This window comes from Eleutherodactylus coqui, chromosome 1, assembly GCF_035609145.1.
Source record: "Eleutherodactylus coqui strain aEleCoq1 chromosome 1, aEleCoq1.hap1, whole genome shotgun sequence".
NCBI classification, from domain to species: Eukaryota; Metazoa; Chordata; class Amphibia; order Anura; family Eleutherodactylidae; genus Eleutherodactylus; species Eleutherodactylus coqui.
The window spans coordinates 81,188,640-81,215,648 of NC_089837.1; the positions used below are offsets into that span (position 1 = coordinate 81,188,640).

General features: G+C 43.1%; 1 protein-coding gene across 1 annotated transcript; it reads right to left on the minus strand.

Moving 5' to 3' along the window:
- Positions 1-26,105, minus strand: ALLC (allantoicase). Its single transcript, XM_066589231.1, has 12 exons — positions 26,068-26,105; positions 23,518-23,620; positions 21,345-21,395; positions 19,646-19,733; positions 17,009-17,131; positions 13,671-13,747; positions 7,618-7,750; positions 6,047-6,202; positions 5,878-5,951; positions 4,071-4,179; positions 1,179-1,306; positions 1-141 (listed from the first exon to the last, which is right to left on the minus strand). The coding sequence occupies exons 2-12, from the start codon at positions 23,608-23,610 to the stop codon at positions 1-3; spliced, it is 1,173 nt and encodes a 390-aa protein (XP_066445328.1). The 5' UTR covers positions 23,611-23,620; positions 26,068-26,105.
- Positions 26,106-27,009: the final 904 nt, after the last annotated feature.

Below are 27,009 nucleotides of genomic sequence, written 5' to 3' on the forward strand. Positions count from 1 at the left end.
TCAAGGCGATTGTCGAGGAAAACCCCAAAGCCGTAATCTGCTTATACCACCGTCCGGAGCAATGGTGATCTTCACATGAGTGATGACTTCTTGCAGTGATAAGGACGTTCCATCAATAAAATGTCTCTTGTGAGGATGGAGCTGAAATAATCATTTTAAATATTAATAATTATGCACATATATAGAAACTAGTATACAAAAGTCGAGTTGTGCCCATAAACCGCAACCCAGCCGTTGCAGTTTATAATCTGCACTAGAAATGGAGTGATGGGATGGGATTGATACATTTTTGTATTGCTACAAAGTATTTTCATGGTGACATTTTAGAAGAGACATTGAGGGGATTATCATGATGTAGTCAGGACTTTCCAGAGTACAGTAGTTGACTCCCATACCACTTTCCTTTTTTTTTTATTTTGTTTTCTCCTCCCCGGCTCCTAGGTTTGCTGCATAAACCCCTTACATGTACGTCCTCTTGCATAAAGGGGTTAATGAGTCACCTTAACTAGACCTCACATTACACAAGTACGTGTCATATGCAATATTGCTCCTGCCTACAGTAATACATTTCCTATCTTCCTGAATAGAAATTCCTGCTTTGACTAAGATGCAAAGTGGGGTTGGGTGGTGTAGGATGGTGGTGAAAATGAGAAGACAGCAGAGCCAAGAAACAGATAGTCATGGGCATACCTATAGAGGGTACAGAAGTGGCAGTTGTACCCTGTTCCTGGTGCTTAAAGGTGTCCGCTGTGTTGTGCTCCGCTAGGGTGCAGTCAGCCCATGCCGTTACAGCCAATGACAGCACTCAGTGATCAATGTTGAGTGCTGTCATTGGCTGCAATAGCTTGTTTGTGGATAGCTCAGGCTGACTGCAGCTTGTAAAGTTGACCAGTAAGGGGACAGAGAGCCCTCGGCGGGTTACGAACAGGAAACAGAAAGAAGTAAGTATCAGCTGCTTTCTTATTATACAACATAGGGGACCCAGTGAGATGGTCTTTCATAACTTGGACAACCCCTTTAAGGGGGCCCAATGACCTCACTCTCTTATAAAAGAACAATTATTATAAATAGCACATGGCTGGCAGGCGGGAGGTTCTGTTACAGATTTTGCATTGTGAAGTCAAGTTGAGCTGATAACCTACATTATGACTTGGATTTAGCCAAACATTTACAAATACCTGCGTCACAGGAAGAAGAGTTTTCCATTTGTTATCCAGTTTCGAAGCCCATTTGTCTCTGATTTGCTTTTCTTCCTCTTTCCGGGTCAGAACGCAGGCTTCAATTTTGCACGAGTTTGGCGCATTACCTGTAATAAACATTACAATGTCACCTAAAGTCACACCAGCATTTCACATAATTGATTGTGCAACCTACAAGTGTACCAGACTATCGATGACCATAGGCATGTGATATCTGCCAGCCCAAAGTTTTCCGGCTGTCAGTTACCACTTTTAATCTCCCAGTTAACATGATTATTTCACTCAGCTGAATGTGAGAAGCGGCAGCTGCCAGCATCACCAGTGCACCTCATCTTCAGAGGATACAGTGGTCCCTCAATATACATTGCTAATTACTTCTGGAATGACTCTTGTATGTAGAAACTATTGTATGCATAGTACAGAGTTGGGTACTCCAGCACTTTCTGCGTAAGTTACATTGTTAAGACCAAGATTAATGTAATGTATGAAATGCATGAAATGTTATTGTTCATATTTTTCCACTGAATTGGGTTCTGATGAGTACAAGTTACCTAGCAAAATTCAGGAGTGTAGTTAGCCAGGTGCAGAGAGCCTGTGATTGGTGTACACCCTTAATAGGTGGGGTTAGTGTAACAGTACAAGAGGAGAGAGTGGGCAGAGTTAAGTCAATCTTCTAGGTTTAAGTAAGAGTGAAGGCCTAAGAGAGACCGGGGAGGAACAAGGAGAAAGCCAGCGCGGTGGTAATAAGAACATCAAAAGTGTGAGTACTAAAGACCAAGACTTTGAGTGAGGACAGAAGAGGAAAAGAGAGAAAAGAGGAGAGCAGAAGGAGATCTAATACGTAGGCACAGCCAGGGAGTAAAGCTGGAAGGAAACGCAAAAAAGATGAATGTAGTTCCCTGTGTCAAGCCCCTGAGATTCTGCAGAAGTGATTGATGCCTATAAGTGTAACTGGTTATTCTGAAGTCATCTTATGTGAACTGTATGCAATAAGTCAAGTTAACCCTTCTGCTACTCTTGTGGAATAAAGGCTGCTTTGGTTTACTGTTGCACCCAACTCCTGGAGAACCTTCCCACCACTAACACCATCTACAACATCTGCACTGAGAAACCACACTTAACACTCCAGGCAGGACAGAAGTGCTTCCCCCATTGAGCCATCAATAGTGTTGGATAGGTCAGGTAAGAATGTAGAGTGAGGTGGATAAAAAGTGATGAGTTCAGTTTTTTTCGATGTTAAGTATTAGGAAGTGGAAGGAGAGGAAGGAGGATACATCCAATAGACACTCTGGAATTTTAGATAGAAGAGAAGTAACATCTGGACCAGAGAAGTAAAATTAAATGGCATCAGCGTAAAGGTGGTACTGAAAGCCATCCTAGACCATGGATATAGATGGAAAAGAGAGTGAGGATGTCGTGTGCGAGTGGGGGACTCCAAATTTTTGGTCAGTGAAGTATGAGGAGATCCAAAAAGGGACGCCAAGGGAGTTTTGTAGCAGAAGGGAGTGGTCGACCATGTCAAAGGCAGAGAACATGTCTAAGAGGAGGAGCACAAAGTCATATTTTGAGGCCTTTGTAGTTGGCAAATCGTTAGCTAATTTGGTTAAGGTAGTTTTGGTAGAGTGATGGAGTCGGAAACTGGATTGCAGACGGAGTTATAGGAGAGGCAGGAGGATAGTTCAAGGTGGACATGTTGTTCCGGGAGATTTGAGGCAAAAGGGAGCAGCAATATGCGGTGGTAGTTGGACAAAGAGGAAAGATCAATGGATGTTTTTTGAGGATGGGTGCCATGCATGCATGTTTGAAGGACAAAGGAAAGATGCTGATACTCAGCTACAGGTTGAACAGGTGGGTTAGGGCTGGAATGAACATGGGAGTAAGGCTGGGGATCAGATGGAATGGGATTGGGTCAAGCACACAGGTAAAGAGGTGTGATTTGGAGAGTAGGGTGGATAGCTTGTCCTCAGTAGTGGTGGGGAAGCAGGGGAAGGGAGTGAGGACGCAGTAGCTGGGCAGAGGGGTTGTGGTGACTGTAGTTTGCAGCTTTATCCAATGTTGTCAATCTTGTCTTTAAAGTGTGCGACACAATTCTTGGCAGAGAGGAGAGATGTGTGGAGTAGAATCAGGGGACAGAGAAGAGAGTTGAACGTGTCAAATAGTTGCTTTGGGTTGTGAGAGAGGGAGGATACAAAAGGGGTTAAGTAGTGTTGTTTGGCAAAGGTAAGTGGTAATTTGAAGGTGAGGACAACTTGTTTAAACACCGTGAAGTCTTCCTGAGAATAGGGTTTCTTCCAACGCTTCTCTGCAACTCTGGGGGCTTGTCTCAGAAGTTGCATTGAAGTTTGATTATACCGCTACACATTGTATTAGATTGTCAACTGGCCCCAAACTTTCTGTGGGCTGCTGAATATGACCCTGGTATATATACATACTAGTATATGGAAAAGGGATTTCCAGAAAAAGTGATCTGTGACATACAGCTGCTGCAGGAAGGGATAGGTAATGTGTCTAATAGTATATGTGTTGCTACTCCATTCATTTCAACGACAGCGCTTGGCAATCTCTGACACCGTCATTGGAATGAAGCAGCAGAGTACATACATGACCTCCACTTAATTCATGCGGGGATTGTCAGACCCCTACAGATCATAAATTTATCTTCAATTCTGTGGATAGGGGATAACTTTAGATCTTAGTACAACCCCTTTAAGGTCACCAATGATCATATGGATGCCCCATACCAGTGCAGCAGCACAACTGAATGTAATATATGAATATATTTATATCTCGACACTATATTTGTTTATTTCCATCCTTTTCATGATGAACCATTTCCAATCGTGTCTGATTAGGGGTTTGTACGAGGCTTACCTTTAAAGTGGTTCGTATCTATTTCTATGTGTATTATTAGTCCAGGATGGCCAAGCCGAAACACTGTCCATTCGTTTCCTGGGACTTGGAGAATGCCATTTTCATCAGCCTATAAAACACATAGCTACATCTTTTACAAAGTCAGTTATTGAATTGACTTTTAAATATCAGAAGCACAGAACAAATCCAATTCAAGTGAAATTACTCTTAAGGCCGGGCTCACATGACCGGGTTTGCCAGCATGCCATGCTGAAGAGATGCATACTTGCTGTTTGCCGCCAATCCCCATGTACTAGCTTAGCATGTATGCGCGCACAACACGTGCCAAGATAGAACATACTGCAATTTTTTTCCCACGCTATTCGGAGATTGGTACTGCGTATTACATGCAGAAAAACTCGGAGTAGCATATGCTCTTGTGAGACAACCCTTAAGCGACTCTCCAGTTCTAGACTTAATAGTTTGAAGCTTTATGGAGGCAGCGATTTTATTGGAAGAATGGAAAAATTAGAGTTTTTTCAACTTTTAATATTATTTACACTCATTGTCAAAAAAAAACCCTCATCTACAAGTACCTATTGGAATCGAATGAAACTTTCTATGTGTGATTGTAACATTGATATAAGGCGCTCACTCCTTAGTCTCCAGACATGAACATGGCCGTCATCAGTGCCAAAACTAAACAGGGATTCGTCACTGAAGACAACACAGTTCAACTCCGTATCAGCCCAGCTTCGTCATTCATAACACCACTGCAAACAGAGCCGATGGTAGGTGGGTGTCAAAGGCACTATACTTTAAGGTCGCTGTGAAACCAAATGTCCTTCAGTCAAGTACCTGGAAATGGTTTCGACAGACCTATTACTGGATACCAAGCAATGAAACAATTGGAGCATGCTTGTGCAATTCCTATCTACTGGTGGTCTATAGAGGGCGGCCTGAGCCTGGTCGCCTTGTGTGCGTGCCCTCACCCATCCACCAGTCTCAATACAAAATCACTTAGACTGCATCATAGAGGTACGGCTAATGGTCAACAAGCTCTGCACAAGCAGGAAAAGACGTCCACTACACACAAATAGCCTCTGAGAGCCTTTTTATAGACCAAGCCTGGAACCACTTTTAGGGCCTCAGGTGAAAAGACCATTCATCTAATCACGAGATGTAAGTGCATGCCAAGTATTGCAGCAAAATGACAACTCTTTCTAGGTGCTTGATTTTTTTTTTTACAAAGAGTGTATTTTTTAGATATAAAAAAGAAATATTTAACTTTTTTTATCCCACTAGGAGACTTGAACATGGGATTACTGGCGTAACTTTAGGGGATGTGGTTGCACCTGGGCCCTGGAGCCTTAGGGGGCCCATAAGGCCTCTCTTCTTCATATAGTAAGCCTAGTACTATGAATAAAGCATTATAGTTGGGGGTCCTGTTACAGGTTTTGCATTGGGGCCCAGGAGCTTTAAGTTACGCCTCTGCGTTAAGGGGTTAAGAGAACCTGGGGGGGCCTCAAGATAAACATTTGCACGTGGGCCCATGAGCCTTTAGCTACGCCCCTGCATGGGATCACTTGATTACACATACAATATACTACAATGCTGCAGTATTGCAATATATTGTACCTTCCTTTTTTGCCTATTAAACCCCAGACTGCCATGCCAATTCATCTATGCCATGTGATCGCATCACGTGGGCTATGCTATGAGGGCAGAGAGTGTCCCCGGCTAACTGCTTGGACATCATGATTATTACTGAAAAGTATTATGGAGATTGGAGAAGTATTATGCATTATGTAAGCTGCTTTTTGCTCACCTTTAGAATAGGAGGCCGATCAAGTCTTCTTGCTGTCTCCCACCCATCACCCATGTCAGCTGCTCTTCGTAGGCCTACATATAATTTGCAATAATAACATTTCAAGTTATAAAATAAAATCTGATCATTTCCCCATAGTGAGCATTTCCATGACTGTATATACATATACCTATGAGATTCCGGGGATGGCCAAAATGTGCATCGCTGTATCCAAGGCAGACACTTCCATTAGCCATCGACAGAAGATCTTCTAAGTCATTTGGACCACATAAAGACCAATCTCTCTGCCCAATGCCATAGACTTTGAAGCGAGCTATTCCACCATCTAAGCAAGATTAAATTGAGTTATTGCTGTACTAGTGGAGTCACAGTAGAGTTTTAGAATTATCCCAAGATGCAAAGAAGTTTTAATGTTTAAGATGATATCTCCTTTATGACTTCTCTGAAAGACTCAAACAAAGAATTATGCACAAAATTCCTACTATGCCTTACAAATGTTATAGGACTGTTAACTATACATATATGCTACAGCAGGTGTCAGTTACAGTATATAGTGACTTGCTGCCTGTCTCTTTAGCACGAGAATTTCCCTGTGAACTCCCTTATAAGCAACATACTTTATGTTTCATGCTTATGTACTGTTAGCTACTATTAGCAGCAGACAAAACCTTTTCATAAAACTCTATGTTGTTCTATACCTCTATCATTCCTCCAGGAAATTTATGAATAAATTGACAACTGGGTGTTACCATTCCCCTAGTCAAGGGAGTGTGTCCTTATAAAGTCAGCACTGGTTGGATAGTGTCAGAGTGAAAATGGACACACCCATAGCTGTTAAATTACCACTAGAAATAACAAAGGAGCAGCAGGATGTAGATTCCTAAGAAAATACACTTTAGAATTGTTGTTTCCTGGAGAATGCAACTATTTACTAAAACAGGTATATCAGGAGAGCCAACAGGTGTCTTTTAAGCAGAAGGACTGATGTCATGCATTGATATGTGTCACCATCATTTCTGATTATGCCTTCCAGGTAATAAAAGATGGTGGCTGTATCACAGAGGTGGCTGGCAATTTAATAGTATCTGCTCCAGAATTGTCATTTCATGGGGAATGCAAGTGTTTACTGAAACATACACAATGGGTCCTCTTTAAAGGGATTGTCCCATTAGGAAAACCTCTGTTTGTCTGCTCTATTAGGACAAATAGGTGTCAAAATGGGGGTTCCTCCAGTCTGGAACCCCTACATGAGCCATGAGCTACCAAATAATACAAAGTTTCCCTGGCAGACGAAAGGAGCAGCCAGCTGTTTCTATTAAAATATTACATGTTTGAGTGGGTTATTGGGAGCCGAAGTCATGGTGATAGCACTCAGGTTAAAGGGGTTGTCTGTGGTAGGTGGCAAATTTGGATCCACTCTTAAGGTATATATGTAAATAAGCAGCATGGTTTATGAAGCAACATAGCTAGAAGCAATTAAAGGGAATCTGTCAGCTGGAACATACTGTCCAATCTGCAGGCATCATGTTATAGAGCAGGAGGAGCCGAGCAGATTGATATATAGTTTTATGGGGAAAACTTCAGTGTGACTAGTTTTTGACTCATTCAAACTTCGGCTCATTCTGAGCGAAACAGTCCAATGGGCGGAGCTATCAGTGATTGACAGCTATCTGTGAATGTCTGTCATTATTCTATATCAAGTATTAATCACTGTGTTACTCCTTGTAGATCTCTATTTACCTGGGTATATGTTGAGCCGAATATGTGTCCATCTCTCTTTTGAACTGACAGAGAAGTAATTGTGGCATGATTCAGCGTATCCTGGTTTGAGATCCGTCATCTTAAGTAAAAATTCCCATTTTTCTGAATGTAGCTGGAAAGAAAGTTGTGTATTTTTATCACAACGCAAATTGGATATGAAACCAAAAATAAAAAGCTATTGATGTATACTTTCCAAATCTTTTACTTCCCTGAATATATGTAAAGATGACATGTGGAACTCTGGACCATGTATTCTTTAGTACATTCTAGATGAAAAGCAGAACAGTCAAATGTGCATCTACAGTAGCTGCCCAGGGTGCAATTTGTCAGGCCAGCACGTACATGCTATGACATGTATATATTTGTCTTAGGCCTCCTGCACACAGGTGGGTCGGGCCCCGCATGCAGGTTTCCCACAGCGGAGTTCGACCCGGTGCCCGGCCAGTGACCCCAGCTTACCTATCCGATGGCTTCTGTCGCACAAGCGCAGTAGCCGCCAGCGCTGGGGGTGACGTGTATCCCGCGATACCTCCACAGTGCTCACTGCGGAAGTGCCGCGGGAGGGACGGCTTCTATTGACTTCAATGGAAGCTGGCCGTGCGTAACCCGCACAAATTACAGCATGCTGCGATTTATTCTCCACAAGCGGAAAATCGATTTCCGCTCATAGATATGAAAGGGTGCCACTGAGTACTATGGGTTGTATTTGCTGCGGAGTCCGCAATACAAATACGCCCGTGTGTAGGAGGCCTAAAAGGGAAAAAGCTTTTTTTTTTCTTACGCCAATAAAAATAAAGAAAGTTTGGTACGGTGTTAGTCAGCAAAGCAAAATGTGACTGGTTTGAGTACCTTTTAATTCCTAACAAAAATACTTGATGTTACAGCGAGCTTTCAAATCTACTTACATTTCTACATTAGGCACTAATAGAATTTAGGCCTGTTTCACACTGGCTCCAAATCGCACGACTTTGTAGCGATGCGACATCGCTACAAAACGCATGTATGTGAAGCCTATGCTTTCCAATGGGTTCCTTCAGGCTACAAAACATCTCTCATGTGAAAGAACCCATTGGAAACAATAAGCTTCCATACATGCGTTTTGTAGAGATGTCACATTGCTACAAAATTGTGGGATTTGGAGCTCGTGTGAATTAGGCCATATCTGAAGAAACAAAAAAAAAAAGGGCACAGACATGGTGTGCTTAATTTGCACTTCAACCAATAACAGAACAGGATGAGTAGAGGAGTAACTATGTAATTAGTCGACTGATAAGAATTTGACATTTTTATGGTCTGTAAATTGGTGTTTGGGAGTCACCAGGCCAGTGTGTTATTTCTCCACCAGATTTCTTAGATAGGCCACCTTGCCATAAAACCTTGAAATTTATTCAGGCATGTATTGAGAGTATCAAACAAAATGGTCATAAATGTGTTCTCCCGTTTTCTTCTGTAATGTTGATATTTGAAGTTGCCGTTTAATATGATAATAACCTTTTTAAGTTCTATGTTGTGTCCGTGGCTAGAAAATGTTCAGCCTCAGCTAACTCTGTCTTTAATTGTGTGGTGATGAGATTTCATCTTTGCTTTAAGTTTTTGCCCTCTTTCTCCAAGATAAAGATCAATGGTTTCATTTTCATCAGCGGTATTCTCCCCCATTAATAGTACAGGCAAGAAAAGATAGGACTTGCCCTATCTTTCCTGCATGTAGTATTAACTGAGCGCAGAAAAGATAGGGCAGGACCTATCTTCTTGCTGTATTGTTTAAACTCGCATGCTATGGTTCATACTTTGAATGGCCCCCGATAAAAGGAAACATCCGGTTTATATGCCACTATACTCCGCAGCGGCGAGAGTAGTTGCGCATACGCTCATATGTTTTTGCCCTCAGACACATAAACAGGAACTTATTCATGCAATGTAAGGAGCTGTAAGACCTGCTCACATGTACGGACCGTGGACAAGATACAAATCCCCAACACACAGCAGGACTATAAGATCCCGGGGACATTCACATGTTTCCCGTCTGATGTTGTGTACCTGATCCTGTGCAGCAAATGTTCAATTGGAGGGCTTTATGTTGGAGAACCAGGAAAAAATTAAAGTAAGGATGCGGTCTTACCGCCACACAATTAAAGAAAGAAAGACCAAGTTACCTGTGACATTTTGGTAGCCAAGGACATAACAGAGAACATGTGAAGGTTACTATATTAAAAGACAACTTCAACTCTCAAGATCACAGAAGAATTTGGGAGTACAAGTTTATGACCATCCTTAATACTCTCAGCACAGACATGACTAAATCTCAAGATTTTATGGCAAGGTGGGCCATCTGAGAAATCTGGAGCAGGGATAATACATAGGCCTGATGACCCCTGAACACCAATTTACAAGGTCTCACATTCTTATCAGTGCATTCATTAAGTATTTACTCCTCTGCTCATCCTGCTCTACTTTTTTAAGTGCAAATTAATAACACCACGTCATGTCTGTGCACATTCCAGGACTGATGTTAGAATCGCGCCACCTGTTGTTTCTATCCAAGAGATTCGAGGAATAATGTTAGAATGGCGCCACTTGCTGTTTATATCCCTAGATATTCCAGAATGAATGTTATAATAGCACCACCTGCATTTTTTTATTCCCAGATGTTTCAGGACTAATGTTAGAATAGCACCACCTGCTGTTTAATCCATGAAAATTTCAGGTCTGATGGTAAAATAGTGCCACCTGCTGCCTTTATCCACAGGTAATCCAAGAGTAATGTTCAAATAGCACCACTTGTAGTTTCTATCCCCAAAGATTCCAGGCCTATTGTTAGAATAGCACCACCTGCTGTTTCTCTTGAAGACCCTTTCTCTGTCCTTAAAAATTTGGAAACAGCACTAATTGACTCCTGACTTTAATATTGGAATACAGCAGAACATCCAGCCAAGTCAACCCCACCCAGAATCACAAGGGACAGCCCAGTCATGGAAAGCTATGTGCCTTAGCACGCCCATTGTGGAGCTGTGCCAACCCTGTGGCACTGTGAGTAGAAGATACAGGGACAATCTCCTGCGCTGATTGACTGACGTTGTGCACGCCTCTGCACCTCCACATCCAGCTGCGTTATGCTGAAGTCGCTCGCAAATGCCAATGTAGATAATCTGTTGCATAGACTGGTGGTTGCTGCGCCCACCTCTGCATACAATTGATGGAGATCACACATGTGTGTTATCTATTGAAGACTGATATACTGGGGAGGCTGAAGTGGTTCGTAGTTGCGCTTGCGTTGTACATGAGGTATTAAATGATGGACTAGGCTGTGTGCGGAAACTTTGGACAAACCATGATCTGAAGACCGGCAGCCCTCCTACAGGATTACATAATATGTCTCTGCATTGGTAGCTAGAAATGCATGTTAAATGAGATGTATTTGTGTTTGGGCTTTGCTCTGCTGATTTAATTAATTATGATTAATCACGTGGGGTATTGGTTCATGGGAAGTAGCTATGCATATATATAGTGGGATACTGTGGCCATTTGTATGCTTGAAATAGGCTCATGTGAACCGAAACGTTGCATTTTATTTACTATTATGGGCAATAAAAAAAACATTTGGACACGTTGACATCTGCCTGTGTTTGGAGTCCAGTTTCTGTCCAGTCCAACCCGGTAAATCTTCCAAGGACTACTTTGTCTTGCTCCTATGCATTGGAGCAGAGAGAGCAGCAAGACTGAGCAGATGGAACAATTACTGAGGTGGACATAGAATAGAAACAGCAGGTGGTGCTGTAATATCTGGAGATCATAGGCGTACTGGTAGGGGGTGCCGGGGTCGCAACGGCGACCCGGCCCTTGCGCTTGAGGGGGCCCAGAGGCTGCCCTGCAGCATATACAGGTGACTTTCACTTTGCACTGTCGGCGGCCGCTTGCTAAGTTAGTGCGGTCCAGCCGACAGCACAAGCCAGGAGGAGAGTAGGAGAAGGGAGGGGGCAGGCCTTGGAGAGAGGACAGGGGAAGAGGAGGAGGTGGGGGAAGGAGCAGAGAGGACTTACCGGCACACAGGCACAGCACAGCAAGACATCGAGGGGCCAGGGAAGATGTCATCTCCCTGCTGCTTCCTTCCTGTTCCTGCTGACACTGCGTACACCTGCTCTCCTGAGCAGAGAAGTAGTCCGGGCACCAGGGTATCTATGTATCTATCTATCTGTATGTCTTACTATGTGTCTGTCTATCTATCTTGCCTAGTCTCATATCTATCTATCTATCTATCTATCTATCTATCTCATATCTATCTATCTCATATCTATCTATCTATCTATCTATCTCATATCTTTCTCATATCTATCTATCTATCTATCTATCTATCTCATATCTATCTATAATCTATCTCCTATCTATCTATCTATCTATCTATCTATCTATCTATCTATCTATCTCCTATCTATCTATCTATCTCCTATCTATCTCTCTCTATATCTATCTATCTATCTCTCTCATATCTATCTATCTATCTATCGAATATCTATCTATCTATCTCTCTCATATCTATCTCCTATCTATCTATCTATCTATCTATCTATCTATCTATCTCATATCTATCTATCTATCTCATATCTATCTATCTCTCTCTCTCATATCTATCTCTCTCATATCTATCTATTTATCTATCCATCTATCTCCATATCTCTCTCTCTCTCTCCTATCTCTCTCTCTCTTTCTCACTCTCTCTCCATCTCTCTCCTATCTCTCTCTCCTATCTCTCTCTCTCCATCTCTCTCTCTATCTCTCTCTCTCTCTCTCCTATCTCTCTCTCTCTCTCTCTCTCTCTCTCTCCTATCTCTCTCTCTCTCTCTCCTATCTCTCTCTCTCTCTCTCTCCTATCTCTCTCTCTCTCTCTCTCTCTCTCCTATCTCTCTCTCTCTCTCTTTTCTATCTCTCTCTCTTAGGCCTCATGCCCACTTGCACGCACGTATTTCACTGCTGAATCTCGCAGTGAAATCAGTACATGCCCGCTGACATGGAGAGGGAAAATACATTATACTTACCTCTCCGGACGCTGCGGGGCTCTCCTCTGTGCAGGTCGGATCTTTCCTTCTTCCGGTCGGCGGGCGGGCTCGGAACACTGGCAGCGTGCCACGTGCACCAATATTTAAAAAAATCTCCTGTTCTCCCGCGTATCCACGGCACAGTACAAAAACAGCTGCGGCTGTGCCATGGATACGAACGGCTTTGATAGGCTTCAATGGAAGCCATGGGAGCCGTCCGTGTGGCAGATCCGCAGGAAAATGGAGCATGCTGCGATTTCTTCCTGTGCGTGTGACCCGCAAACCGGGAAGGAATCCCATCTGCATGCTTTTAGCTGCCCTACCGATGCTAATGCATCCTTATGGGCAGTAAGATGTACGGATCTCCCGTGCGGGGGCCATGTGCGGATTTTATAAATAAAATCCGCACATGGACATTGTCCCTCAGACATAGATACGGGGCAAGGGGGAAATAGGACCTGGGGGGGGCCCAGCTGAACTTTTGCACCCGGGCCCCTGAGCCTTTAGGTACGCCCCTGCTGGAGATAGCTACATTTTGGGCTGGATTAAACTAAAAACAATATTTTTCATGGTACAGCCCATTTAAGATACCTCTTAAAGTAGGGTTTCTCAAACGTATTCGACTGCGGCCTTACCAGCCAGAACATAATGATGTATGAGTCTAACTATCTGTGGGCTATGATCTGAGGCCTCCACAAATGTGTACAAATGTTAACATTAAAAAGGACATCACATAGAATCAGCATGGTAGGCTATATGGCTCTGTAGCTATGCTGGGTCTATCTCCCTGTTTTTTTTTTCTTTTCATACACACCTCCCTTCACCAATACAAGTTCTTCTTGTATCAAGTGACAGACCTCGCCAATCACTCTCAATAGATGACTTGATTGACATTCCAACAATACCCATGGGAACTTCCTAAATGACCCATTTCGAGCACAGGGGGTGCAGGGAATCAGACCTATGAAGAACCAGTCTGCACATTATTCATATCAGTCCTACCCTTTCAATGGCTTTAACATCTTCTTCAGTTGAAGCAGATCCAATTCTGTCCCCTCTTGGAGGCAATGATATCTCTTCTTAGAAGACACAAATGTTTGAATATGTTACGCACAAGTGTGTAGCTTCATTCCATAACAATGTAAATACACTACCGGTCAAAACTTTTAGAACACCTCAATTTTTCCAGTTATTTTTTTTACATTAATGCAGTCCAAGTCCAGCAAATTACATGAAATGATTCAAAAGTCAGTTAAAAACATAAAAATCTTATGAAAATTTAACGTAACAATAATCTTAATTTATGATTTTAACCAAATAACTTTTTTTCAGGGAACACATCAAGGACGGCTGCTCTGCAGCACAGAAAGCAAATTATGGTTTGAAATTGGATGCTAAATATTTCTACAGGTGTCTCAACTTTTGTAGATTACTTTCAAACCCTGTTATTCTATGTAACCAGTATTGGAACAGACTGCATTACAACACCCTCTAAGGCAGGATTTGGGTAGTTTTGCTCTCAGGACAGAGCACATTGTTATCATAATGGCAAGAAAAAGGCAATTGACCAAAGAAAGACAGATATACTTAGAATTGTAGGTCTGTCCTACAGAGACATTGCCAAGAAAGCTAAAGTGGCAATCAGGACAATTTCCTATAAGGGCACTTGGATGGCTGACACACTGGACAAAAAGAGCTACCATTGCATTTTGATATGCCATGCAATACCCTCTGGTGTACGCCTACTTGGTCAGATGGTCTTATTACAAGCAAACCAATCCAAAACATACACAGGTTATGGAATGGAATGGCCTGCACAGTCTCCAGACTTAAACTCTACCTAGTTAGTTTGAAATGAACTAGACAGAAGGGTGAAAGCAAAGCAAGCTACAAGTGCAGCACATTTGTGGGAACTTCTGCAACAATGTTGAGAAGAAATTTCTGAACAATATTTGAATACAATAGTAGAAAGAATGCCTCGATTGTGTAGACCTGTTATATCAGCCAGCAGTGGCTACTTTGAAGAGTCAAATAGCTAGATTTAATTTGGTGAAACACAGTTAATCCATTGTTCTTATTCATCTTAACCTGTTAATTTGTTCTATGCTTTCATATCAAAGAACTTATGAGACATTAAACTATTTAAATATCAACAAAAAAATGGAAAAATGAAGGTGTTCTAAAACTTTTAACCAGTAGTGTATGATAAAGACTTAGGGCTCATTCACACAGCTGTATGCATAAAACGCTGCATGTATTGCGCAGCATTTTTCTGCTGTGTGAGCTGGATATAGCGATTGTGCACTGCGCATGACTAGGTATCTCACGCACGCAGTCATGCGCAGTGTGACTAGTTTCTCTTTATTTTTTTTAATTCCCCATACTGTCTTTTAGCAGAAATATTCCCATACTGTCTTTTGCGTATTAAACTCTGTAGATGTGCTAAGTATTGCATATGTACAGCGTTTTATACGCACCCATAGAGAACAATAGGACTGTACCTGTGTAAGGTTAATTTCACACAAACGTACATTTGTCCCCTTACACGGCCATTATAATCACAGCTGTATAAAGGGACATACGGAAACCGCTGATCTCTATGGGATTTCAGTGGTTTTGTTTTCACTAGCACTTTTCCAGGGCATGATTTCTATGGCCAGGAAAAGATACCCTGTTTCCCTGAAAATAAGACATACCCCGAAAATAAGACATAGCGTGATTTTCCAGAATTTGTGAGCATGCAAAATGATTTTTCAGGCTTTTTGAGGATGCTTGAAATATAAGCCCTACTCCAAAATTAAGCCCTGCTAACAGTTCATTTAAAAAAGTCAATTTAAATAGTGTCCAGGCAGCTATACATGTAAAAAAGTTAAACCTTTTTGAACAAAAATTAATATAAGACACTGTCTTATTTGGGGGGAAACACGGGTAGAACCTGCCCTATCTTTCCTGCATGTAGTGAACAACCCATGCTTGCCTCTTTTTTCAAACTCCTGAGCTCTGGCGCTGAGTTTGAACTGCGGGCAAGGGAGAGAAAATCTAGGCTGCAATTAATTATAGTAGATAATGAGATTTATCTGTCACTTATGGACTTATGGGCAAATAATCATCCTCAATTGACATTTGGCAAAACAGTAGATAAGGCTATTTAATCATTTTATCACCTCATATACAAAACCCCTACTTACTAATAGTACATCTTATTCAAGGGTGTAACAAGTAACCATGGGGCCTCAAAGCAAAACTTGGAATATGCCCCATTCCATCATGAAATACATATAATTATCTTGAACTCCATTCTGACCCCTGTGTTTTTTCATTCTCTTCCTTAGGCTAGGGCTATACAGCGACCTTAGCCATGGCTCGCATTGTGCGGTCAAGGATCACAGTATAGCCTTGCAACATTGCCACCTAATGGAAGTGAATGAGGTTGTGTTGCGGCGTGCAAGTTGCCATGAGTATGATCCAAGAAATCCATACTCACTGGATTTCTTGTAATCGTCCTTTGCGGGTAACTTGAAAGCTACAAAGCAATCCCACTCACTTCCATTAGGTAGTAATATTGCAAGGCTATATTGTGATCTTTGGGCATCCAGAGTGTTGCAGTTAAAGTCACTGTGTAGCATAGGGCCTTAAAGGGGTTATCCGAGTTAATTTGGTTATATAATTTTGGACTCCACATGCCCAAAACTATATAAGATCAATATACTCACCCTGGCGCCAGAGTGGCACTTTTGGTGTCATGACATCTGACAGGTGATGTCACCTAGTTGTCTGGCATGCTGATGTCCCTTAACCTCTTTAGTGGCACGCCCGGAAAATCTCTGGGGCTTGCTGCATTGACCATGCAGTTAAACCCCGGAAGATTTCCGTGGACAACTCCAGTGCTGAAATGTGCAGAGGACTGAGCTGTCATCTGAAATCTTCCGGGGTTTTTACTGCATACTCAGCTCAGCAAGCCCCGGAGATTTCCCTGCCATAATACCAACTGTCAAAGTAGTACAGTACTTTCAAATACTTGCGAGATTAAATTGTATTGTTGACTTATTTTAAAAAACGGTGAGGCATGGTAGTAATAAACCTGCCACTGAAGGGGTTAAAGCTGTCATGTGGGCTTTTAATGTAGGTTTATGGAACATCACTAACAATGTCCCTGTCAGGCCTCCGATTGGAAATAAGTATTTCCCTTGGCACACAGCATAATGTCTTTCCATTAAAAAAAAGCAAAAGGTTACCAAACTCTTCAATACCATGACCTGATTATTGTAACAATTAGAGAATTACCAAAATAATCCTAAATCCATGTAATAAAAATAAAATGGAAATAAAATAACACTTACCTTGTAAACATGCAACCTGAACTGAAATGCGTGGTACATAATTTCCAGTGAAGAAATGCGTGTCTACGTGAAACCCATGAATGACTCCAGGAACACCCAGCTCAATTATACACCAGTCGTGCCCTAGACAGAAATACATACTCTTCTATTAACAGTGAGCTATGATGGGTGCTTGGTATTAATGTCGGAGCTTCATTCATGTGAATTTGCAAAACTTTTCTGATGGTGTTACTGAAATGGACTGGAGAGTGGAGTAAGGAGCTGCCTCTACTAAATCTTTTGCATTCACGTCAAGGCAGCGTAGTAGCGTGGTTATATAGTACAGCCCTTACATTTTGTGGTCACAGCCTGGGCTGGCATCTGCACTCGGCAAATCTGGGCAGATGTCGGGGTTTTCTGAACCTATGGGGGCCGACTCAGGGGTGGGATCCCATCTTAAGGATGTGGGCACAATTGACTATGACAGCGGCACTGTAGGAAGCCGAGCACTTCCAGTTCTGCCCTCTGGCACCTTGTGTGTTACGCAGGCCGTACAATGATATCATCACATCAACTGCATTGTCCCATAGGATCCTGGCCAGAAGAGGCCAAGGTAAAGGATAGAGGATACTATAGGAGCGTGATGGAGTTAAATGCATTATTTTATTGTCGCGGCACAGTAGGGCCTTACTAACTACTCAGGGGCACAGTGGGACCTATAAATCACTTAGAGTAGTCTATAACTAATTCAGGGGGAACATGAGGGCCTATAAAAGCTTGTGGACGCAACAGGGCCTATAAGTAAGTAAGGGGTCACAGTGGAGCCTATAAACAACTCGGGGCACAGCAGGGCCTATACGTCAGGGGGATAAATTGAGACCTATAAATGACTTGGGGCACAGCAGGGATAAAGATGACTAAGGGGGTACAGCGGGGCCTATAAAATACTAAAGGGGCCCACTGTGACTCTGTTGCCCAGGGCCCATGTAAACCTGGGACCGGCTCTGGTCTCAGCTATGGCAGGAAAATTGCTTTTGGATCCTAAGACTGGCAATACATTCTAAATAGTTGTCAGAAGAAGGCTTGTTCGGCTGACAGCTAAGTGTCCCCATGCACATACACAGCCAAGTGTACATATGTTCTCAATATAGAGAAGGGAGTAAGTTATTGTCAGACACCTCTGGCAGCAGCTTATCTCCTCGAGAACAAATGGATTGGGCATGTAGAAATCCAACTGCCTGATATTTCTTCTATACACATCAGTGGGTTTGGACGATATTAATCCCTTCCCGCGATGGGGCGTAACTGTACGTCCTGGAAGGGAGGTACTTAGCGCAACAGGATGTACAGTTATGCCCTGAGGATCGCGCAAGATTATAGGTACATCTGGACAGTGACCTCCACTGTTAACCCCTTCCCTGCCACGATCTGTGTAGATCACGGCATGTAAAGGGTTCACAGAGGGAGCGCGCTCCCTCTGTGACGTCATTGGACTCTATAACAAGCAATAAGGCATTGCAGGGGAGAAGTCCTGCAATGCTTTATCATAGCGATCATAGGTGCTATGGTGCAAATCCCTCACAGGTACACAAAAAAGATAAAAATAATGTAAAAAAAGAAAAATATACAGAAAAAAAAAGTACAAAAAAAAAATCTTTTGTGCTTTTTACCATATTTTTCTTAAAATTAAAATCCCACATATTTGGTATCATCGTATCTGTAACGATGCATACAATACATTGAACATGCTTTTTATCCTGCACGGCAAAAAGCGTTAAAAAATAACCGTAAAAAACTAGATAAATGCTTATTTTTTTTTCATTTTGCCTCCCAAAAAACGCAATAAAAATTATCAAAAAGCCGTATGTACCCCAAAATGGTACCAATAAAAACTACAGCTCATCTCACAAAAAATAAGCCCATACAAGGCTTCATGCATGGAAAAATAAAAAGGTTATAGGACTTTGAATCCAGCAATATAAAAAAAATTTGTAATTTCCAAAAAAGGGGTTTTTATTGCAGTTTTCTTGTGTTTTCTCTCCCTGCTATCATAAAAATATTAATAAAAGTTTTACAATATAGTCTTAAGTACCCAAAAATTGCAACAATAAAAACTACAGTTCGCCACGCAAAAAAACAAGCCCTTATACAGCTGTGTTGACTGAAAAATAAAAAAGTTATGGCTTTTGAAAAATGGAGATGAAAATTTGCCAAAAAATCGTGGTATCCTCAACGCCAAAATATCCATGTCCTTAAGGGGTTAAAGGGGTTGTCCATTTGTAAACTATTGATGGCTTATCCTTTGGATAAGTCAGCAAAAGTAGATAGGCAGGAATATGTCAATTTGGACTACTGCCAATCAGCTGTTAACTGAACCAATGCATTCTGCAGGAAGCAGACATCACCGTTCCCACTCCAGTGAACAGACTTGGAATGAATGGAACTTGGCCTGCAATACCAAATCTGGCCACTGCAGAAAGAATGGAGCTGCCTTCTTCCTGCAAAAATCAGCTCAATGCATGAGCTGATAGGCAGGGATCCCAGGGGGTCGAACCCTAAATAGCTTACAACTGGACAAACTGGACAGTTTAATATAATGACCATTTTAAGATGAAGCAGTGATAAAACCATAGATCAACAAATTCTTCTGTGTCTTACCTGGAATTCTCTTCCTTCTAGTCTCCCAACCGTCCATCCATTTTCCATACTCTGTAAAAAGTCCTGCTTTGAATTCTGGATCACCTTTCTAGAAAATAAAAGCTAAATAAGACAGGCTTTAAAGTAGCCGCCAATACACAAGTTATTTGACCAACCGCCAGTTCTGATCGACCAAGGTCACATTTTTATTACAACAGGGAGAGGGGAATAATTCTGTGCCACACACCCCTGGCAGCAGATTACCTCCTGCATGAACAAGGCACTGGACTGCTGGAGAGGCCTCCATACATATGAAGTCGTTCACTAATCCCATCCATATTGGCAGGTTTGTTCAGACATCTTTCCTCTCATGTGCATGGCTACACCTTAAAGGGGTTTTCAAAATCATCTATTGGTGACCGGTCCTCCAGAGCAGTGAACCCCATCAATCAGACGATGACAAGCTGCTATAGACGGCATACACTTCAATGGAAGAGAGCTGCAATACCAAACCAGGCCACTGAACTACGGACAGCATTTTATCCATTCTGGTCATCTACAGCAGGTTCTCATCGGCTGATTGGTAGGGGTCTTGAGAGGCCTGAGAGGAGTTCACTAATCGTTTTAGTCCTGGAATTGCCTTTAAGAATACTTTTACTTTTCTGTGATCCCTACTGGGTCCAGCAGTCACATGACTGTTGAAACGCATGACCACTCTGGCCAACCACCAGTCTCAGTTCCTGTTGAGGCTAGTGATTGGCTCAAGAGATCAGGTGATTAGAGATCAGGCTGCAGAGATCAGGTGCTTAGACAAGCACTCGACTGCTGGACCGGAGGACAGCAGAAACTACTGGAAAGCCTGCAGCTTGCTGCGCCTGGTTTAGGTGAGTATGAGTGGGTGTTTTTTTGCCCACCAAAAATCTTGAGAATGAAAGGGGGCAGGGTGCCAGTGGAAGGGGGGGACAGTTTAAGACCAATGCACTGAGTACAATTGGCTATTAAAATGGCCCCGGCCACAAGGATGTAGGGGTTCTTTTATAGACCATACAATGCTCCATCTGAAAGAACGACGCAAATGAGCAATGGAATCATTTAGAATGGTAGGTATTATGTGAGTCAATACCCAGCCTTTCAAAGAGCTAAAATCTTAAGAAATTAAAGGGGATGGGTGAAAACTGATAGAGCCACTGTTACCCATACCGATCCTGAGTAGGGGACTCATGTGCCCCCTATTTCACAGCTCAAGATACATTGTCCTATTCCTGTAGTGTATTGGGGGATGGAGCCACTGGTTGCATATGTGCAGTAGTGGCTTCATTCCTCTCAATGGCGCAGACACATAGCTGAGCGCTGTGCTTGGCTATCTGTCTGCCCTACTGAAATTAAAATATCGCCGCTCCATTCATTTCAGTAGGGCAGACAGAGATAGTCAAGCACAGCGCTCAGCTATGTGTATGCACCATTGAGAGGAATGGAGCTACTGCTGCACATGTGCAATCAGTGGCTCCATCCCCCAATACACTACAGGAATAGGACAATGTATCTCGAAATGGGAAATAGAGGCGACACGGGACCTTCGTTCTCAGGATCTGTAGGGATCCCAGCGGTCAGACCCCCATGATTTATCAGTTTCCACCCAACTGGTGCCCCATTGCTGGAATACCCCTTAAACTACCTTTTAAAAGTTCTTATTTAAAAATATCAAAAATGAACAACTTACTTTTAACAGATTTTCAGCAGTGGCAAACCAGTCATCAGTACTAAATAACACCTGCAGAAATACCCATACATGGATAACGTTACTGGGGCTTAGAAATACATTCCTGGCATTGCAATAATTAGCAAGATACCTATTTATTTTGCATTATTTTAAGAGATTGAATAGACTTCCCCAAAAACATTCAAGCTTTTACAAGATACCATTATTGTACAGATGCTATTACTCATTAATAAGTTGGCCACTCAGTGACAGACTATGGGAAGAGAACATCTACAAGGTGTCGGGTAACTTCGGTCAAGTTCAAGTGTGCAACAGGTTAATGTGTCATGTCATTTTCCAGTGTTTGCTGTTTTATTAGATCACCGGACAGAAGAGCTTGTACCCTTCAGTGTACAGAGGATACTCCCCACTAGTTTGCCCTTGACTATGGTAGTAACGTGACAGCACTGGTATAGTCTAGATTTATGGGCTTGAGTGGTCTACGCTCTGTGATTCCTATTAAAATGGGCTTCAAAATCTGAATTGTTTGAATCGCATTAACTATAAGCACACAAGCAGTTGTACAAAGTGGTGGGACAGGACCCATAGCAGTCTATAGACCCATACTGTACTCCATATGCCTCACATTTCATACAGAATCATATGGAGATTTTTTTTGATCCCTTGCAAATACCGGCATGCTCCAGCAGACATATTGAGAGGAGAATATCTCCCTGCTATCATAGTTTATGGAGGCATCATTCAGCGGCACATGGAGTGCTTATAGTGCCCTAGTATGGAGACCTGGCTGACTTGATCATGAATGGTCATAAAGCAACTGGTACAAGATAGTGCAATCTCAGTCTCTCCATTAAAAGTTCCATCTTGTACAGTAATGCCATAACTTTAGAATATGCTGTCACTTTCTGATCGGTGGGTGGTCTGACCTCTAGGACCTCCATGGATCTGGAAATTAAAGGGTCCATAATGCAAATTCAATACTGTCACTGCTTGTACCTGCACAGCGGCACTGCTCTCCACTCACTGGCCGCATAGACTTCAATGCCTGCAGTTCTCCTGCACAGCACTTGTAAATGAGCAGCAGTGATGAATCAACACCACAGCCCCTTCATTCTCAGGGTCAATGGGGGGCTCACCACATTTATATATAGAACAGCATTACTATACACTGAATGGCAATTGTATTAGAGACAACAGCCCTTTAACATTCAAATCTTCCCTGTATGGAAATTAGATCTGTGATCTCATAGTGCAGCATAAAATCAAGTGAGCAAGTTTCTGTGCATTAATTTTGTGCAAATCCAAATTAGAATCGGAAGATCAAACGATCAGAGTGACTCCAACGAGGCCTGGTCATCAGTGATAGGCCGAATGCACACGGGCATTCACGGATTCCGCACGGAATCCGCCCGTGGCCACGGCTGGCGACCCTGGGTACCTGTCCATGTCTTCTTTCTTCTGTACTGCAGATGTGCTGGCCATCACGCCGAGCGCATGCGCAGTACAGATTTCCCCATGCCGTTGCCAGGCAATGATGCTGGTCTCAAGATCTTTCCGGAATTGTCATTCCAGATAGGCCTTGATTCGGACGGCTTCCATTGACTTCAATAGAAGCTGTCCGTACGGAAAACACTCTGAAATGGAGCATGCTGCAATTTTTCCTTTGTGAGTAGGAACCGCAGTTGATTTCCACTCGTGTGCATGGAATAATCACTTTTGCATTGCATCCTATGTGTGCATTTTGCCGTAGACTAGCTGAGGTCAGGATTTCATGCACTTGCAACCTTGTTGGGGTTTCTCATGAAGAGGTGTGGAGAGTAAACCGAGAATGGTGTGATCGCAGAAAAACATCCAGCAAAAGCAAATCCTGAGGATGGAAATAGCTTATTGACAAAAGGGGTCAAAGTTGGATGTCAAGAACCATTCTGACGAACAGGAGGTGCACAGTCAAGCGAATTGCAGCCAAACACAATACTGGCATTCCAACTAACGTGCTTGACTGTACAACTCGTCATTCATTAGCACGGATAGGCTATACCAGCAGATGACCGTGTGAAGCCGGCCTTATAAGGTGACCATTCAGTGTATATTAGCAATCTGCCTGCTGAGTGTTCGACTTGCTGCTATCTTTTATCACCTTTTACAACTGCACACGGCTTACATTGCTGCTTACCTTTCCTCCAACACTCTCGCAGGCCAGGTTATTCATCTGTACAAATTCTAGAGCAGGCTGCTCACCTCCATGTTGCTTTGGTATTGAAGACATATTGGTGGTTCTTTTAAAATAAAGCAAATAGTGAATTCATTCTGCAAGCAATGAGCAATGAAACCAACCACTGGGAAATAATGCAGAGTCCACTGAGTCTTAGCAGGAATTACACTCTTTATATTCGGTCCTTCTCCGCCTTCTTTTTCAAGTCATTTATAAAGTTTTTTTGGGTGAGCGAATGATTAGTTAGCACCAATATTAGTAGAGCATAAGCCCCCAATCAATGAGATCCCCTAACCAGTTCATTTCAGGGGCACCAACTATATTACATGTCTGGTAGCTGCAGCATAGAAGTGTTTTGTAGGTGTGATATTTACCTGAATACACCCTGTACTTGCATATTATGATCGATACATTATGTCATACCACAGTATCAGAAAATCTTCTGCTTCGAGAAATTGAAGACAGCAAGTAAGTAGCTTTTACAAAATGCTAACTGGTAATGTAACTTAAATCTCTCTTGTCTCAAACTACACTCTTTGTCAAAAAAAAATTCAGTCCATAGAAGAAGCTGTCATTTTACTGTAAAACTCGGCATGCAATTACTTCTCAGGCAGATACGCAAATGATTAGAGTTGTGGTGGTGTTGCAGCATCCCACAGATAGACCTCGGACACCTGACATACGTGGGGAGCTGGGAGGGTATAGTGCTGATGTGTCACGGTGGCACTTACCAGGCTCCTTCCCAGGGGGGCACACACAGCCAAGGCCAGGCTGTTTACAATGGGAGGCGGTGGGACGGGAGCGGAGCTAAGCTCCCGCCCCCTCCCGGCAGCCAGCAATGGGAGGGGTGGAGCTTAGCTCCACCTTCGTCCCACCCCCTCCCATTGCAAACAGCCAGAGGGGAGGAGAGAGGCAGAGAGCCAGCAAGTGAAATAGACAGCTCAGATGGTGGCGTACATCGGCTGGCCATGAAAACGGCTGCCGATACACGCTCCTGTGAATAAGCCCTAAGGCTGGTGGTACACCACAGTATTTCAGCCATAATTTGCATCCGTAATATGACCACGGCTCTCCTGATCCAAATTTTAAGTATCATAGGACTCTATGATGCTCGGGGTTTAGGTCAGTAGATCAGCGGCTAGACCAGAATATCTGTATTAGGCCTTAGTCACACGAGCGTTTTTTCAAGCGATTTGCGGATCGCATGACGGATGCGCATCCGCAAATCGCGTGACCGGTGCGCGAAAGTCGCCCGCAAATCGCCCGAAAATCTGCTCCTAGCCGCGTTTCATTAGAAACGGGCCAGAGCTGTCCAGCGCATTGCATTCAATGGAGACGGCAATAGAGCCGGCTCCATTTAAAGCAATGCGCTGTGGGCAAGCCCGGGATGAATTGTCGGGAAGGGCTTAAATATATAAGCCCTCCCCTGCAATTCATCCTAAAATGTGTAAAAATAAAAAATATATATATACTCACTTTCTCCCGGCAGCCGGAGCTCCGCGCAGCCGTCCTGCAGTGGGTGTGAAGGGGGTGTGAGTCAGACCTGCCCCCTGATTGGCTCAGCGCTGAGCCAATCAGAGGCATGTCTCACTCACACCCATTCATGAATTCATGAATGGATGTGAGTCAGACCTGCCCCTGATTGGCTCAGCGCTGAGAGGCAGCAGTCACTCACCCATTCATGAATTCATGAATGGGTGTGTGAGTGAAACCTGCCTCTGATTGGTCAGGGCTGTGACCAATCAGAGGCAGATCATTCAGCAGGCGGGGATTTTAAAGCCCCGCCGGCTGAATAGTGCCGAGAAGCAGTTCAGGAGAACTGACAGCGGCCGCGGCTGGACTTCGGCTGCAGCGGAAAGGTGAGTATACAATTTTTTTTTATTTGAACACATTTTAGGATGAATTGCAGGGAAGGGTTTATATATTTAAGCCCTTCCCGACAATTCACCCCGCGCACGCCGGCAGCCCATTGCTTTCAATGGAGCAGCTGTATTGCCGGCTCCATTGAATTCAATGGGCAAACATCGTTCTTCTCTGTCACAGCTGTTACAGCTGTGGCAGAGAAGAATGATTTGTCTTCTATATGTTCTCAATGGGGTCGGCGCTGCTGCCGCCGGCCCCATTGAGCGCATATAGAGAAGAGAACAGGAATCGCAGATAGGTGCGATCTGCGATTTCTGTTCTATAATTTATCGGACGAGCGCATAAAAAGCGCTCATGTGTCCGATACCATTGCAAAGCAATGGTTTTATAAAATCGCCGGACGCATGCGCAAATCGCGGCTAAAAACGCCCGTCTGACTAAGGCCTTAAAGACACAAAAACCACGGCCGAAACACAGCAGTGTGCCACCGGCTTAAGCAACCACCAACAATCACCCAATTCCTGTTGGTAAAATTTAAAAAAAAGCAGAAAATATCTGGTTTCTTTGCTTATCTATATAGCATAATTAATTGCCCATTACTCTAGTGGGCAGCTCCACCTGTTCTGCCTTCTCAGGAGTTCGTCTTACCTTACTTTTATTAGTGCTCCTATGCACTATGAACCTTGGTGACTCCCAGTAGGACTGTCTGCAGCGGGAGATCTCACTGGTTAAATACAGTAAGAGACATTTCATAATCACCCTGTCAATCAGTTACTCTGGTTATTGAATGTCCTGTAAACATGAAGTTTAAAAGGGCAACAGTATACTGAAATTTTCACATGTGCTGAATTGTACATTAGTGATACGTACCAACCTATATTAGCAGTAAAAGGCAAGAGCACATCCATATGAAATCACTTGGTGACTATCAGATGGCAACTGACATACCATTGCTTGAACACACATTTAAAATGTTCTTCTAAAAACAGCTGATGGCCATTACACCTTGCGCTCGTTTTCCTCTTAGCAGACTCTATACGTGCCGGAAGATATTTTAAAGTTCTTACACAATATACTTATCTATCATTTTTGAACTACTTCCCACATATAGTTATACTGATAATAGTTTCCTTTATACGGACACTGATATAGGACACATATGCAGAGTAAACAAGTAATAATAGGGGATATATTACCAAAGAACAAACAGACATACACAGTTTCATCAGGTTTCGAATGAATTGCACTTACTTGGCAGGTGGAGGATAGGAGTAGTGGTAACAGCAGAGGATAGAATACTCATGATAGGCTGCGGATGGGAGTAGTAGTGGTGATGGAGGGGGATGTAGTGCTTATACTAGGTAAAGAATAGAAGTAGTAGTGATGACAGCAGAGAATGGAATGCTAAAGACAGGCGGAGGATGGGAGTGGTAGTGAGAATGGGAGTAAGGCCGCCTGCAGACGTCCGGGTCGGATCCCGCTGTGAGAATTCGTGCAGCGGGACCCAACCTTCGCCCCTGCAGGGACCAGTGCGGGTCTCACCTTCTCCCGCGGCTCCAACTCTCTCATGTGCTGGCTGGCGGGCAGCCA

Excerpts from the sequence above, each read along its gene's own strand:
- ALLC (XM_066589231.1), bottom strand. The coding sequence starts at position 23,610 with ATGTCTTCAATACCAAAGCAACATGGAGGTGAGCAGCCTGCTCTAGAA. Across the intron at positions 19,734-21,344 it reads CTGCTGAAAATCTGTTAAAA|AAAGGTGATCCAGAATTCAA; the intron begins GTAAGTTGTTCA and ends TTTATTTTCTAG. Across the intron at positions 13,748-17,008 it reads TCAGGTTGCATGTTTACAAG|AAGAGATATCATTGCCTCCA; the intron begins GTAAGTGTTATT and ends GTGTCTTCTAAG.